Genomic DNA, 17,214 nt, shown 5'->3' with positions numbered 1-17,214 from the left:
TCTAATTCAGTCGAGTTTTTATTTCTTGAAAAGGGTTATTTTTCTTGTTGTTTACTAGCATGTGCATAAACACAAATCACATGTTCCAAAAGAAGGTTAACGTTCTTTTCGCCTCGCGTCTTCCCTGGCGTGTCTGTGTCACGTTTCTGAGTAGCATCTCGCCATCCGCTAGCACAGATGTCTCCAAGAAAAGGAAAACTCCTGGAGTGGGAGGGAAGCCTCAGTGTTAGCTAGAACTACTTAAAGTAAATGAAAGATGAAGCAGAAACGTTCCCTTCTAGTTTGCTCTGCCTGGACCTGATTTGGGTTGTGGGTAGCCGTGGGGAGGGTGGAAGCCTTGCATCGCTCTTTACAAATCCTCTCTCTCTCTCTCCCTGTAAAAGCACTGCAGCCTCGGGTGCTTCTGGTGTTGGAGACACAATTAACTTTATTCTTAAAGCTAACTCACTCTTGGTTCAAAGCGTGGGCTTTTTGTTTTGGTTTGGTTTTTTAAATACCTGTATTTCTGCATGTATTTCAAAGACAAACCTGGATCTTAGTGTGGGAAGAATAAATCACCAAAAAGCTTGCCAATTACTGTTGAACAGTAAAGCAGCAAAATTAAAATTAGTCATGGTTTTTTTGAACAGGATGCACAAAAGGTTTTACTTTGAGTATTTCTTCCTTGTCTTGCTCTTCTATTAGCTGTCATTCTATACGTCCAAATTTGCGCTGCTGTCCTACTGTTACTACAGCCAAAGCAAGAAAGTGCCTCCGTTTGGGTTTAGTATTACTGTTTCGGTAACTGCAAGGATTTCTAGTAAGGGCTTGTCCTTAAAGGCTGCAGAAACGCAGCGCCAGGCCCATTGTTATAGCACCGTCAGGCACAACTGTGATCCTTCCTGGCTGAATGTTTAGTTCAGCCAAACAATCAGATTTTAGGAAACGGCTGTAATTTACACGTAACGTTCCAGCAGTGAGACTAGCCTTTTCCTCCTATTTTTGGTGCCCTTTCCCACGTGCTTCATGTTAGTTTCTGTCTAGTCTTGTGTTTGAAATGGGAGTTAATAAATTTACTGTCAGTTCTTGGTTTTTGAGGGTTGGGTTGGCTGGTTGGGTTTGGATTTTGTCCCCCCAGTTCTTCTGCAGTATTACCTTAGGGCTGTGTACAAGTTTCTTCTGCGTGATTGATTTGAGGGACTGGCAGGAAATACCTCAGTAGAAATTTAGAGGGGAAAAAAAGTCACGAGAATGTAGGATCATTGGAAGAGGAAGATGGCTGTTGGGCACATGTACTAACTAGTACACGAATTATCTATCGCCTGCGTTTGATAACTGTTTAGTAGAAAGGAGTGCTATCGCCACCTTTAAGAAATCAGACTCTTGCCTGCAGGCCATATAATAACTGCTTCCTAAAAAAATGCAGGAACTACTTAATAGTTTATGAAGCGTTATGTTTCAGTTCCTGGTCAGTACAGGACTGTTTAATGCTAGACTCCAACAGAGCACCTTCCCACTCTCTGAAAAACTGCAAAACGGTGGTGATTGTGCCTGCCGTGAGAGAGCACGGGCCTGTTTTGCGCATGGGAAAAAGAGTGGTAGATGGAGCGTGAAGGTGTTGGCCCAAATCTGGGTGTGCGAAGAGCTGAGCCACACACGGAGTGGAGACGGGTGTTTATTTCGTGTCTGCGCAGCGGTGGGGGCTGGGGGGAGCTCCACAAAGCCAGCACAGCTTGGCTTACACATTGTAAGCTTTTATATTTTACGAAAAGCGACTCATTGGCGGACTAGACTAATTTCTCACACTTCCCAAACTGATTTGGGTAGTATGGCTTGCGGTCTAATAAAATACAAGAAATCAGTTTTCTGTTTCTGTAGACTGCTCCGTCCTGGTAAACACCTTTATTTCAATAAGCGGAGCAGTAAATTTTTTTCTAGACTAGGTGGTGTGTTACTTTTATGGCTGATGTTTTGGACTGGTGTTCTTATTTGGGTTTTGTGGGGTATGGTGAGTTTGGCATTTTTAAACGTAGTGACAGGAGAGGCAGAGTTCACGTTTCGGGGCTGATATGCCGGTGCTTTATTTTGACAGGCACCTGCTGTCTTCATGCAAGTGTAACCGTGTGCATTTCTAAATGATGAGACACGAACTGATTAATTTTCAAACTACACTGAAGTTTCCTGTAGTGCTGCTTCCTTCTTGAATAAACTTAAATATATTTTCTACATGCTTTTTAGCTGAAAACTGACAGCTCCCTTACCCCTTTGACTTTTAAGCGGTCGTGAGCATTTGAGAAGGGTCCCTCTCTGAGATATTCCGGAGCAGTAAGTTGATCTCAAACGGGTTTGGTAATTGTAGTTTCTTCTCATTAACCGCATTAACCATGCTCTTAAGCTGTCGTAGGTCTGGGCTTTGCTTTGAACAAATACAAATGCCGCTTTCAGTGACAGTCAGAGGCTATAGTGCAGGCTTTGGGACTACAGTAGAGGTTAGCTATTGCTGTGTTTTGACTGTAGAACTTGAATATGTGTTTCTTTTCTCGTGAACAGATTGGTGACTCTTCTGCATCTATTTCTGCGGCCCAGATTACTAAGGTATATGAATATTCTCGTCAAATACTTAAAAAAGCATTTTCTTTGTACTTTTACATCTTATACTGTCATCTGTATCTGGCTAGCACTTGTAATTTGAACAAGACTTTAATAAAATTTCTACTAATTTAAAGTATTAATTTTAACTTTAAAATGTGTGTATATTTTGATACCATCCTGTAAAGAGTAGTTCCCATTTTGGAAGATAAAAGGAGAGTACCTTATCAGCCTCAAGATGACGTTGTAGTATTGGTCTTCTTCAGGACACTGAGAAGAAGCGCTTTAGCTGTCTACCGTTTTTAATAAGTTTTGTTAATTTTGCATTGGAAACTAACACAGTTTTTAGGGAAGACTTGATTTGTCTGTAAGCTGTGGACATTTAAGGGGGGTTTTGAACAGCCAAAAGAGAAGCGTTTCTGTAACGTGGACAACTGCATCACTGTTTTTGAATTTCTAGTGATGGTAGTCAGAGAACCATTCTGTGAATGCTGCACAATTTCATAAATTGTAGTATATGTACAGTGGAGAGCGCAATCTAATTTGTTTGAACGCAGACTGTGTGAATTGTGAAAATGTGCCCAGTTGTTTATAAGTTTATACCAATGTGCCCGTGTGGCATAATAGCAGATGTGGCCCTCTGAAACTGTTGTAATGCCGTGTTTGGCTATGGAATCGCTTGCATTTTTGGCTCAATAACATGTGACTTTGGCCGGGAAAGCACTAGCGATGGCCCTTGGTGCACAGACGTAGTGCTGTGCAATGAAATTACTCGTCTTGAAAGAGCACAAAGATTAGAGGAGGCAGGGCCTAACGCAGAGGAGACAGTTCTTTCTTCTGAAAATAAAGGCCAGAATTCATTTCCAAGAAGGAGAGATCTCTTCCTGCTGGTGACTTCTTCCCTCTCATGTAAATGACATGTAAATGTCAGTGACTTCATAGATGTCGATCTGGATTACGTTACTCTTGAGAAAAAGCTGTGTATTTTGATCTTTTCTTCGTTCACGGTTTCAGCGTCACTGGCATAGCCGCCAGCCTGACCCGGATCGTCCGGGCGGGGGGCTGTCGGGCGAGGGGGGGGATGTGGGGGGGGCGAAAAAATAAGTTTTACCTTTTTTTCGTTCGTGATTTAAGCGCCACTGGCAGAGCCGCCACCCTGACCCGGATCGGGTCGGGGGCGGGGGTGGGGCGTGGCGGTCCGCGGCTTCGCGCCCTGCGCGGGCGCGCGAGCACACCCCTGCCCGGCAGGCGGCAGCGGCGGGGAAGGGGTGCCGGTGCAGAGGCAGGCGAGAGCGGGCGGCGAGCACGGCGCAGAGGTGGGCCGGGGAGAGGGCGGCAGGCACGCGGTGCCTCTTTTCGGAGTAGGTTTTGGGTCGGTGAGGTGGGGGGGGGGGGGCGGTGTGTGTGCTGGGGGCGGGGGGGGGTTCAGTGGGTTCTCCAGCCGCGGCAGGGGCGGGCAGGCGCGCAGCAGAGAGAGCGAGCGAGCCGAGCGGCTGAGAAAGGAAGGCGGGAGCGCCGGGGCACGGGCACGGCCAGGGGCGCGGCAGGGTAGAGACTCGGCAGCCGGGGTTAGATCCCCGCTCGCCACCGGGAATCCCTTAACCCGCCCGGGCACGGAGCCGGCAGGGACTCCGCTGGGTCCTAAAGTCTCCCGCCGTCCTTGCCGGGGGGGGGTTGGGGGGGGTGGGTGGCAAACCTGCACGAGGGCAGCGTGGGGAGGGGGCGGCCGGATTCGCAGTGAACCGGGTGGTGAATAGAGGCGGGGGAGGGGGGGGGAAGGGGGACGGCGGGGGGGGTGGGCGGTAATTCGGTGGCGGCAGCGGGGCTTGGGGGGAGACGCTCTGTCTGCGTCTGCCGCACGCGAGAGGTTCGGGCCCGTTGGAGGGGGTGGGGTGGATGTTGTGTGCACGTGTGCGTGCGGCGGCAGACGGGGCATTGGGGCTGGGGGAGAGGCCTGCTGGGGGGGGGGGGTGAGAGGCGAAAGGGGGGAATGGGAAGGGCCGGGGGAGATGGTGCGCCCGTGTGCAAGTGCCACGGTGTGCGCGCAGTTGGGGTGGGGCAGATGTGACCCAGGGCTGCCGCGATTGAGAGACGGGACGCTGCTTGATGCAAGCAAGATGTCAGTTCATTAGACGCGTTGGAAAGCTTTTTATACAGCTACTTAACAGTTACATAAATTACACAAATTCTATCATTTCTGATTGGCTTAGCTCTAAATGTTTCATTACAATAATCCCTCCTACCTGCGGTTTCGCTACATGCTGGAAGCTACAGTTTTGGAATGTGCTAAAAGCTACAGTGATAACTTGTTGCCTACTCCCTACTTCTTCAAGGTTATTTATCTCAGACCTGCAAGGCCAGTTGTTCCCTGGCTCCTCAGATTTATTTGTCTCAGGTCTGCAAGGTCGGCATACCCTCGAATTTCTTGCATACTCGTACTTTTCTGCTAGCCGCCCTGTCGTGGTTTAGCCTCAGATGGCAACAAAGAACCACGTGCCGCTCGCACGTGCCTTCCTAATACAGGAAGGATCGTAAGAAAAGGCAAGACTCTTGGGTTGGGACAAAGGCAGTTTAACAGGACAGCAAAGGGAACAGGCAAACAACAACAACACGGATAGGGGAATATACAAACGCGATTACGGAACCGCCGCTCCCCGCAGCTCGCCGACCGGTCGGACCCGGGACGCCCCAGCCCGCTTTTAAGCAGCAACTTCCTGCCCCCTCCCCCGGCAGCTCAGGGTGGGCGTGGCTCACATGGCATGGAATACCAGGAAAAGTTAACCCTATCCCCACCGGAACCAGGACACGCCTCCAACATCTCCCCCTTTTTTGTTTCTTTAAAGGCAGAACTGAGGCGCGGGTTTAAAAGTCATCATACTCAGTGAGCTGGACAGAACTAACACTAGTGTAAATCTTCGGAATATCGCCGTTTTGAATAAACCATGTATGTCGAACAACTTTAGTCACCATAGACCTAACACAGGAAAGAGCGCAGCTTAGAATCAAAAGGCCTACCAATATAATAACTAATATGAGTACAGCAGATTGTACCAGGCTCCTAAGCCAGCCCTTTAGCCCAAACCAATCACCCAAAGTACCCAATCCGAAGAAGTCCGTATCAGATTGCACCTTTTGTGAATGCGCAAGGAGTTGTGTAATTTGCTTATGTATCGAAGAAGAGTGGTCCTCTAAGTCCATGCAGCACATTCCGTCAAAATCCTCACAGCCATGTCCATGGGCTAGTAGCAAGAAGTCAATAGCGGCTCTGTTTTGCAGGACTGCATGTTGTACTGTAGACAAGTCTTCAGCCATCTCAGATAGTATGCGGCTGGTAGCATTTGCTTGCTTAACAACCCAACAGGCAATTGCATCTAAGTTTCTGTGGGCTCTCGCTGCTGCCACCCCAGGGGTAAATAGCGAGGCGAAAAAAACCTCCCAGCGATTCCATAGCTTAACATTATCGTCACAGGTATTTTCTAATGCTTGTATTGTGTCACGAGTAAAACGTAACCGCTGTTTTGGGCTTGGATGATAGTGAGGAGTGCCAAGACTAAGCTGTCCAATAGTACACGGGCCTCCTCTAGGGTTAGAAGGGATCCCAGACCAAGCTCTATTTCTGCAAATAAAAAGAACCCCAAGGGGAGCCGCCTAGGGAGCATGGTACCGGGGGCTGAGTGAGTGGCATCTCGAGCAATGCTCAAACACCATTGTTGTTGCCAGAGGGTAGCATTACCAATAGGTGAGATGACGGTCGGTGGAGAATCCTTTACTAAGGGCCCCTGACCATGACCTAAGGCCAATAAACAAACAATGAGAAATATTAAGAGAATCTACTAAGTCAATTTCCTGCGGCTGGGGCCCTATTGGTAATTTATCATCCCAATTATCGTATTTTTCAAAAAGGTCCTTAAGATTTTTCCATGAAAAAGGAAGCCTTCCAGAAATATTGTACTGCTTCCGTAAGGTTGTCATAGAGTTATTAAACAGTAAAAAGGTCGAGTTATTCAGTGGTACCCCTACTAAGCAGGTGATGAAGGGCGAGCTGGGCGTAGCAAGACTGGCACAAAAGCTAGTTGTATTGAGCGACCTGGACAGAGTAACCCAGACATTTTGACGGGGGTCAAAAAGGTGAGGGTGGTACCCTGGCAAAGGATTGGCATGTGTCCAGGCTGCACATATACAAAAAAGTGTTAACAGGATCATAATGTTTGACGGACTCTTCCCCCCACCCCTTTTTTTTTTTTTTTTTTTTGCAATGCTAAATTCTTACAATGCTAACTTCATATATTAGGCAACTGTCACACCATCTATTGGCCAGTGTTAACCATCGCTACCATCTCTTACCACAGCGATAGCAGTCACATAAAACCTAAGGGTCACAATTACCACAGGCGACGCAATGAATATGTTCTACTGGAGTCTCTGCTCTATTGTCCATAAAAGCACTGCATCAGTCCTCCGAATGTTCTTTGGTATGCCGTTCAGGGGATAGCTGTGGATTGGTGTTGTGGCCATCCGATTGTGGTAGGGGTTCACGGAAAGGTCGCACGCTCTTCGCTGGGATCCACCTGGGGCCTCGTTCTGTGGAAACACAAGCATAGCCTCTGCCCCATGTGACAAGGGGGTATGGCCCCAAGACCTTACCTGTCTCAGGGTCGCGGATCAGGACTGGAGCTTTTACGCTGGCTTCAAAAGAAGTGTTTGTGTTAAAGTGGCGAACGATCGGAGGGTTGTTATCTATTAAAGAACAATTTAAATAGTTAAAAACATACAGGGCTTTCTGTAGACGTTCTTCAGGGGTGGCTGTCCCTACTCCCCCTTTCTGTTGTTGTAACAAGCGCTTTAAAGACTGATGAGAGCGTTCAATCAGGGACTGGCCCGTAGGGGAATGTGGGATCCCAGTGATGTGAGTGATCCCCCAAGAGATAAAAAAAGTTTTAAGTGCAGCTGAGATATAAGCAGGGCCATTGTCTGTTTTGATTTGTGCAGGGATGCCTAAGGTAGCAAAAGCACGCAGCAGATGCCTGCGAACATCTTTCGCCGCCTCCCCCACATGGCAGGAGGCAAATAGAGCGCCTGAAAAGGTGTCAATAGAGGAATGGACGTATTTTAATCTCCCAAATTCTGGATAGTGTGTGACATCCGTCTGCCATAATTGCAGGCTTTGTAAGCCTCTGGGATTAACCCCACCTGGTGCCGTAGGAAAAGAATGTTTTTGACAATCAGGGCAGACAGCGATAATGTTCGCCGCTTGCTGAGAAGTGAGGCCAAACTGACGTTTGAGGCCCCCTGCATTCTGATGGAAAAAGGAATGACTAAGCTTAGCTTGTGCAATACGGTCAGGTAAAGCTTGTACCGGCAGAGTGAGCATATCGGCCTGTCGATTGCCTTCTGCAATAAACCCAGGTAAAGAGGTGTGCGATCTAACATGTAAAATAAAATAGGGATGTGTTCGAGAGGTTAAAAGGAAAACAAGTTCCTGCAACAAAGCAAACAAATCAGCATGCGAAGTATGACGCAGCACCGAGGCCTCTGCCCGTTCGACGATGCCTGCAACATAAGCAGAATCAGTAATAAGATTCAGTGGTGTAGACCACTTACGAAAAGCTCGAACAACAGCGGCAAGCTCTACGATTTGAGGGGACCCGGAGACTGTCTCAACGTCTGACTCCCATTGTTGAGAGCGGTCATCCCACCAGACAATCACCGACTTGTGTGTTTTTCCAGACCCATCGGTGAACACAGTAAGGCCTTGGAGGGGCTGGTGACATCTCTTTGGTATGGATATTAAGTTAAAATGAGCATGTAGAAGCTTGTGGGACGGAGGATGTGAGGTTAGTTGACCCGTATAATCTGTTAAGGCAAACGTGAAAGCATCAGACTGTTGGAATAACCATTGTAGGTACATATTAGTTACAGGTAAACAGATAGAAGCAAAGTCCATCCCTGACAGGGCAAGCAAGCGCTGCCGTGCTTTAATTATCAAGGAAGCAAACATTTCATGTTGTGTCCAAATTGTTTTAGTGGGCTGGTTGGGTAAAAAGACCCACTCAATGATTAATAAGGGATCAGGGTTGTTAGGGTCCCATTGAAAAATCAAAGCATATGGCTGACGTGCAGGGTTCAAAATAATTAAATTGAAGGGCAATTCAGGCGCACAGCGGTGTGCTTGCCGTAAGGCGATGGCTTTCGCTACTTTTTGTAATGAGGCAGCGGCTTCAGGACCAAGTCGACGAGGGGAGTGTAAATCGGAATCTCCCTTGAGGAGTTCAAACAAAGGGCTTAAGTCTGAATTGGAGATTCCTAGCAAGGGTCGGACCCAAGTAATGGTCCCTAATAATTTTTGAACATCGTGCAAATTTTTAATGTCGGCCTGTATATGCACAGGTTGGGGAACTATCGTCTGGGTCCTGATGCGCCAACCCAAGTAGGTCCAAGGGGGCATTTTCTGGACTTTTTCGGGCGCAATACAGAGGCCTGCCGAATTGACAGCGGCCGTGACAAGGGCTACGGCCTTTTCCATGAGCTCAAGGTGAGGCGCAGCCATCAAGATATCATCCATATAATGATATAACAGAACTTGAGGCAACGCAACCCTGACAGGGCTAAGTACCTTAGCGACATACCATTGACAAATTGTCGGGCTATTTTTCATTCCCTGTGGCAGTACAACCCACTGATATCGTTGCACAGGGGCTTGCATATTGACACTTGGGACTGAAAAAGCAAATTTGGCAGCGTCATCAGGGTGTAGTGGAATGTTAAAAAAGCAATCCTTAAGGTCAATAACGGTGAGATGCCAATTGCGGGGGATCATAGTTGGAGAAGGGAGCCCTGGCTGCAGAGCTCCCATATCTACCATAGCATCATTGATTCTTCTGAGATCATGGAGCAGGCGCCACTTGCCAGATTGCTTCTTAATAACAAAGACAGGTGAATTCCAAGGACTAGTAGTAGGTACTATATGTCCTTTTGCTAATTGTTCCGTAACCAGTTCTTGGAGAGCGCGAAGCTTTTCGAGTGGTAGGGGCCATTGATCTACCCAAATGGGTGTCTGAGTTTTCCAAGTCAGTTTCAGGGTGTCGCGCACCTCAATGGCCCCCCCTAAAAATGCGACTGAATGGAAGTTCCCCATTGTGATAGCACATCACGTCCCCATAAGACCATAGGAACAGGCAGCACAAAAGGCTTGACGGAAGCCACTCGTCCTTCTGGGCCTTTGATTTGGATCAATTCGGAGGATTGGTGGCTTCTACCAACTCCTCCGATTCCGGCTAGTGCCTGAGGCACAGCTGCCAAAGGCCATTGTGGAGGCCACTTCACCTGTGAAATTACGGTAACATCGGCCCCTGTGTCAATAATCCCATTTAGGATTACTTGCTGAGTGCCGTGAATAAGAGTACATTGACAAAGTGGTCGCTTCTGGGAAATGGACTGTACCCAGAGAATCTGTGGATCCCCAGTAGATCCAAAACCTGCTTGTCTTTGCTGCGGAGGTGGGTGAGGCGAAAGAGAGCTTGCGTTCTGCGGGATCAGTAGTAATTGTGCAATGCGGCTTCCTTTGGGTACTGTGCAAGGGGGAAATGGGGTCCAGGCCATGATTTTAATTTCCCCAACGGTATCCGCATCAATTACTCCAGGCAATACAAAAAGTCCGGCTAAGGTAACTGATGATCTCCCTAATAGTAGCCCTTGTGTTTTCGGGGGTAAAGGACCTGAAACATTAGTTGCTAATAAATGAACAGAGGAATCAAGCAACGTTACTGCGTGTGAGGTTGCCAGGTCCAATCCGGCGCTACCGGCTGTTGCTGGGCGAAGACTTGTGGCGAGGTCACACCCATCTGCATGGCTCGATCCACCGGCGACGATACTTGTGTCTGTGCGCGTCGCTGCCCCGCGCTCCGCAAGCGGTTTCCCTGTATCGGCTGCCCTTGAAAATTATACTTAGAACGACATTGATTAGCATAATGACGCCCCTTCCTGCATCGGGGACAGATCCCAGGGGCTTGGGCTTTAGCCCCCCATTAGAAGCGAGACAATTTCGTTTGATATGGCCTGGTTTACCACAACCGTAACAATTTCCTCCCCCAGACATGCCTCTCATAGCTGCGAAAGCAGCTGCCATCGCTTCAAATTTATGGTCCACAGTACCGATACGATTACAAGCCTCTACCATTTCAACCAAAGTCGGAGCTGGGTTAGGGAGAGATTTAAGGAATTTTTTACAGTCGGCGTTAGCATTTTCAACTGCTAATTTTAATAGCAAAATTTCTCGAGCTTCGGTATTATCTATTTGGCGTTCTAAAGCTTGCTTAAGTCTATCAATGAATTGCATGTACGGCTCCCGAGGTTCCTGCGTAATAGAGGTGAATGCCTTTTGAGGTTTACTGGAATCGGGTATTTTAAGTAAAGCCTTTTTTGCTTCTTCGCGGATCGCTTCCAGGGCCTCTCGTGGACAATCTCGAGCCTGTGCCGCTGGATTAGAGTGCTGACCCGTACCCATAAGGTGCTCCATGGTCAGTGCGGCAAGAGCAGCATTATTATGACCCACGTAGCTGGTGAGGAGAGTTTGAAGGCCCCCCCTCCAGTGCGACTCCCACAGGGAATACTGGGAAGGGGTTAATAACAATTGCGCTAGCGATTTTAAATCATGGGGAGTCATAACATACGTATCAAAGACAGAAGACAGGCTCGCAAAATATGGGGAAGAGAGCCCATGTTCTGTGACGGTACGGCGCAGCTCTTTAATCACCGGGAAGGACAAAGCCTTCCACTGCACTCCCCGGCCTTGATAAATAACAGGGGCGACTATCGTTCGCGCTATTTCCAAGTCACCTTCTTTTAAAGCTTGACGTCTAATATTCGCCCACGTATCATGAGGGTCAGGGGGGGTACAAGTCAGGCTCTTTATCAGGATCAACGGGCCCCGGGTCAAGCGGATCTTCCTCAGGAGGGTAGCCTGCGGCACAGACCTTTAAGGGTCCGGGCGACTTAGCACGTCGCGGAGGTAGCGGAGGGGGAAGCAAAGGCGGAGCTGATGAAGGTTCCCCCTTAGTATCTGGAGAGTCTTTATGGCCCTTTTTCTGTGCCTTAATAGCCTCAAAGATTATTTCTCCACCACGGAAGCAAACGCTGAGCCTCGGCATTCCCTGACGTCGCTAAGTCCCACAACTTTACCCCCACATCGTCCCAAAGTTCCCGTGTAAAAATACTGGAGGCCGTAACAGTGGGGATCTTCATTTGTACCCACTTAAGCATAATCTTTAAGTCCTGCCCGGAAATATCTTTTTTATGTTTCCGGAGGAGCGTTTTCATAACTTTATATACATCTCTCTCTGCGGGGGACATCTGATTCCCCATGTTTCCCACAGCTCACCTCTTAAATCCAGAGGGATTCCTGGCCAGTTCCTGCTTCCTTTCAGCAGCTCATTCAAAGTTCCGTGGGACTCGCAGCAAGCCGCTCAGCTAGGCGGTTCACCACCCCATCACGTCGGGGTCACCAATTTGCCGCGATTGAGAGACGGGACGCTGCTTGATGCAAGCAAGATGTCAGTTCATTAGACGCGTTGGAAGGCTTTTTATACAGCTACTTAACAGTTACATAAATTACACAAATTCTATCATTTCTGATTGGCTTAGCTCTAAATGTTTCATTACAATAATCCCTCCTACCTGCGGTTTCGCTACATGCTAGAAGCTACAGTTTTGGAATGTGCTAAAAGCTACAGTGATAACTTGTTGCCTACTCCCTACTTCTTCAAGGTTATTTATGTCAGACCTGCAAGGCCAGTTGTTCCCTGGCTCCTCAGATTTATTTGTCTCAGGTCTGCAAGGTCGGCATACCCTCGAATTTCTTGCATACTCGTACTTTTCTGCTAGCCGCCCCCAACACAGGGCTTTCTCATTTCTAAAATAAATACTCACTTACTCAACCCCAAAATACTCAGTACATCTCCAAAAAGAAGAACAAACACTGCAGGGATGAATGCGGCACGTTGAGGGCCTGGATCCCAGCATGCCGTCTTTTGTGCAGGTTTGAACGGTTTTTTAACCACCACACCCCCCGCCCAACTTCCAGACATTTTGGGGCCGTGAGCCGCCTCTTTTGGGGGAACTCCGTGTAACCCCCACATGCCCCCCTCGCCTGCTCCTCCCCCGTGGGGGCCAGGGGATGGAGAGCCGGGGAGAGAAGAGGTGGGCGGAGGGGGAATGGCGGGGGCGGCTGAGCCGGCAGGACCTGCCCATCCCAGCCACCGCCGTCTCGCCCAAGCAGGCCTTCGCCGCCAGCCAGAGCGGCCTGGGGTATCGGCGAGCCGTCCTGGTGCCGGAGAACCTGGACCAAACGCTCTTCTTGCACCAAAACTTGCATATTTTAGAATCAATCATGAACAGCAACAAGGCGCGGAGCAGGAATCTCCATGCCCAGCCATTCCGGGGGTCGGCGGGGGTTTAAATCCAGACCCATGGCGGGGATTTGGGACGCCGAGTATTTTGCCAAATTCCTGCGGTTTTGGCATCGCTTTGGCAGCGAGGAGGCGTGAACGTGCCGCCGCCTCCCGGCACTTGCTCTCTCACCCCGCCTCCGGAGCCAAACTACTCAAAATTCATCCCTTTCTATGGAATTAAAATATCACTCAGCGCTGCAACTTCCCACCTCTTTTTCTTTTTTGAAAAGGAAACAGCCCCCAGGGTTTTTTGGTTAAAAACTCCCAGTCCTCCCAGCTGGCAGGGCTGCTGCTGACTCCGGCCTCACTGGGAGGCCCGTCTTCGATTTCGGGAGGCAGCCGGTTTCCCTTTGGAATCGTTAAGGGCTAGAGAAAAACGTTACTCTGAGGTCTATTTTTAAAAATACAAGCCTTGAGAAGCCAAAGGAGAACGTTCCCACCCACCTTCTGCTTTGGGGAAAGGAGTTTGTGGAGGCCCAGACCCGAGCATTGGGCCTTTCAGGAGAAAAACGGAACCAAACTATAGATTTTTTTTTTTCTACTGGACGTGAATATTCTGCAAAACTTAAACAAACTCATTCATGAATCTGGTGGCCCGGAAACAAAAAAAATCAGCCTTTTTTATACTGTCAGTAGAGACAAGACACCTTTCTTCCCATTTCCTTCCTTCAACTAATCGAACCCTCCATGCTCCCTCCCAACCGCCACGTTAATTTATGCAAATAAGCAGCAATTAATAAAATAAACACGCAACGGGTGCTTTACATATGATCGAGACACCTCATGGCCACCCAACAGCTTTAACCACCCCAATTCTGCTGCCCCAGAACCAGAGGAACGAGTTTTAAATCATTGAATTATCGCGCAAAGAGCTAGAGCGGGGCAAGAACTTTAAAACTGACGAACCAAATTTAATAAGTAAACAAAAAACCACACGTGAAAACTAACCTTACCTCTATCAAAAGGGTGCTGCAGTCCACATCTTAAACGCTGCACACGACCATCAGGGAAAAACGTTGTTAGATATGATGAACGTTTTGGGGCGATTTCCCCTATTCCCTCTCTTTTTAGAGCGGGGGCGACAGCGTGTTCTCGAATCCTCAAAGCCCAGCCGCTGCCCAGATGCGGAGAAAAAGGTGGGGTTTTTTAAGAGAAACGGTAAAAACTGGCCTCGTGGTTGGTTTGGTGTCAGTTCCCGGGTGTTATGGGAGGAGGTCAGCGGAATGCGGGGGGTTTGTGGCTTCGCCACCCTTTAAAAACGCTCCCGGGGACCTTTTAAACATCTTGTGGGCGATGGAGTCTCATATGGGCGTTTCTCCCCTGGATCTTCTCAAACACCCTGAAAGTTAGAAAAGAAAGGGATTTTTAAGTCTTTTCTTTTTTTTTTTTAAATTTGTTAGACCAAGCTTCGTTATTCCTACTTTTGGGAACTCTTATGCTTTGCTGCATAGTGTGACAGAATTTTGGACGTTGGTGGTTGAACAAGGCAGATCGTGGGGGATTAAAATAGTAGAATTAATTGTGCGATCGCTTAAAACGAGGTTGAATTGAAACTCGAGGCATTTTGCTTGGCGTGAGTGAGTGGAGTGGGGAAGCCTCAGGCTGCAAATCCCTACGAAACTTGAGGGTTTTTTGGTCAAAAGGGAGAAACGCTGTGATTCTTGCACAAGGAGGGTCCTTTCTGAACCTCAGGGCTCGGTGGAGGGCCTCCCCGACTCTGAAAACACTGATTTTTTGGGGTTGAAAGCCAAATAAAACCGCCAAGTGGCCCCAGGGCAAGGGGAATCCTCAAGCTGCCCTCCCCCTCTGCCCCCCTCGGGTCGTTTTCGAGCCTCAAAACAGCCGGGATTTAGAAGAAAAATGAAGAGCTGACCTTCCACACTCGCCGCAGGGGAAAAAACCCGGATCTCCGGCGCTGCCGTCCCAGCACCAGGAAGGACCGGGATCGGTGGAGGAGCTGCCATCGCTGTTGCGCTTCTCGACTCCCCGGCTTTGGATTTTCCTTGGGCATGACATGGCGCCTCTTCTTTGTGCTGCAAAGGGCCTGTAAATCAGATGAAAAATAGCTTGAAACAGCTGCGGGCGGCAAAAGAATTAGAGTTTTTTGCGACAGCAGTACCGCGTTTTACCAGCCCAACCCCACCCGGGTGGACTCTGAAAACTAAACAGTCGAAGAAAAACACTTTAGTTCGACTGGGAGAACCAGACCTTGAAAGAAAAACTGTATTATTTCTCTATTTTAAGCAGAAAGCGCTTTCCTCCCCAAAAATCTATCCAAAATGTGGAATTCTGAAGCAACAAAGTGGCGCGGCCGCCCCATTTCTACCACCAAAAAATGACAAATATTTCTGTGAACCAAATCCGCTGTTGAGACACGGTTTTAGTCTGCATCTGCTGGGAGGAAAACCAGGAGCCATTTAATAAGGGAAACGCGGCAGTAAACTATCCAAGGGGCAAATTGACGAGGATTCTCTCCCCCAGCGCACAAGCAAGCTGAAGTGTTTGAAGCAGACGTTTTGTGGACGTGCTACAGCGACAGAAAGAACGCAGCATTTAGTATTCCTCCCCTTCCTCCTCTCTCTCCCCTTCCACTGAATCCACCCCCAGCTCCTCATAATCCTTCTCCAGGGCAGCCATGTCCTCCCGGGCCTCTGAGAGCTCCCCCTCCTCCATGCCCTCCCCCACGTACCAGTGCACGAACACCCGCTTGGCATACATCACGTCAAAGTTGTGGTCCAGGAGGGCCCAGGCCTCGGCAATGCCCGTGGTGTTGCTCAGCACACACACAGCGCGCTGCACCTTGGCCAGGTGCCCCCCGGGCACCACCGTGGGCGGCTGGTAATTGATGCCCACCTTGAAACCTGTGGGGCACCAGTCCACAAACTGGATGCTACGCTTGCTTTTGATGGTGGCGATGGCGGCCTTGACATCCTTGGGCACCACGTCCCCGCGGTACAGCAGGCAGCACGCCATGTACTTGCCGTGCCGCGGGTCACACTTCACCATCTGGTTGGCCGGCTCCAAGCAGGCGTTGGTGATCTCGGCCAGCAACAGCTGCTCATGATAAGCCTTCTTGGCCAAGATGACGGGGGCGTAGGCAGCCAGTGGGACGTGGGTGTGAGGGTATGGCACCAGCTTGGTCTGGAACTCCGCCAGGTTGACACTGAGGGCCCCATCGAAGCGCAGGGAGGCCGTGATGGAGGACACGATCTGGCTGACGATCGTCCCAGCCAAGGGGGACGAGCTGGGGGACCCCCACCCCACCTCTGCCCTCGGCAGCAGGGCCAGGACAGACCCTCCACGCAGAGAGAAGGGGCCTGGCGCGGATTTCATCTCGAGCCCTCTTCCTCAGCCCAAAGCCACACAACTCCCTCTCTTTCTCAGCCCCCAAACCAGCCACGCCAGCCCCTTTGCCAGCCCCGCCAGCAGGAGTCCCACTCTCCCTGGCAGGCCCCAAACCAGCTCCCCCCTCTGCTGCCTCTGCCCCTCTGCAGCCCCCCTGGGCAACACTGAGGGAGCGCAGCCACCCCACAGCACCCCAAACCCCCCAGGACATAGGCACCCCGCGGGGAGCCGGGCCCAGCCACCCCCCTCACACCCGCCAAGGCCCCCCCTCAGGCCCCCCGTGCCCCCAGCCCCACTCAGGGCCCTCCCGCCCCACCCCACCACCCCTCGGGGCCGCCCACTCACCTTGATGCGCTCCAGCTGCCTTACCATGTGCTTGCGGGAGCCCTGCGGGCCTGGCCCGACCCACCACCCGTCCGCCGAGCCACGCTTTCCCCCCAGACCATCCCGCATTCATTTCCAGGCGGCCGCCGTTTTCCCCCGGCCCCCTCAGCTTCCGGAGCGCCCTGGCCCAGCCCGGCTCAGCTCCAAGAAGATCAGCCAGATGCAAAAGCTACCACCACCGAGCACCAAGTTCTTCAGAATGTTGTGTAGAACGTAGAAGGCCGGCAACGCTCCATGACAGCGCTTCGCCGGGCATTTCGGCACATTTCTAGCCAACTTTGGTTCAAAAAGCCTGCCGTTGAGGACTGGCCGAGCCACTGAGACAAGGTCAACGTCAGCTGGAAGGGCCTACGCAGCCTGGGCCTTGCACCAACCACACGCTGACTCCTCAACAGGGGTTCCCTTGTCCCCGCTTTTCCCAGAGTTTGCTCTTCTTCCAATGGCTGGGCGCACATTTTAGTCTTTCATCAGC

The 17,214-nt window shown here is 50.1% G+C and overlaps 1 protein-coding gene and 1 pseudogene across 1 annotated transcript; one reads left to right on the top strand and one right to left on the bottom strand.

Moving 5' to 3' along the window:
* The window catches only part of LOC141736956 (endoplasmic reticulum chaperone BiP pseudogene), a 134,311-nt pseudogene that overhangs the window by 95,422 nt on the left and 21,675 nt on the right, over nucleotides 1-17,214 (top strand).
* Nucleotides 13,938-16,368, bottom strand: LOC141736962 (tubulin alpha chain-like). The gene has a single exon (XM_074571631.1). It carries the CDS (start codon nucleotides 16,344-16,346, stop codon nucleotides 15,567-15,569), a length of 780 nt encoding a protein of 259 aa, XP_074427732.1. The 5' UTR covers nucleotides 16,347-16,368; the 3' UTR covers nucleotides 13,938-15,566.

Source organism: Larus michahellis, unplaced genomic scaffold (genome assembly GCF_964199755.1).
Source record: "Larus michahellis unplaced genomic scaffold, bLarMic1.1 SCAFFOLD_78, whole genome shotgun sequence".
Taxonomy (NCBI): Eukaryota; Metazoa; Chordata; class Aves; order Charadriiformes; family Laridae; genus Larus; species Larus michahellis.
Note: the sequence above shows the minus strand (reverse complement) of the source record. Positions and strands in the feature narration are given on the sequence as shown.

Bases quoted from the DNA above. Each gene is read 5' to 3' on its own strand.
- LOC141736962 (XM_074571631.1), bottom strand. From the start codon at position 16,346: ATGAAATCCGCGCCAGGCCCCTTCTCTCTGCGTGGAGGGTCTGTCCTG.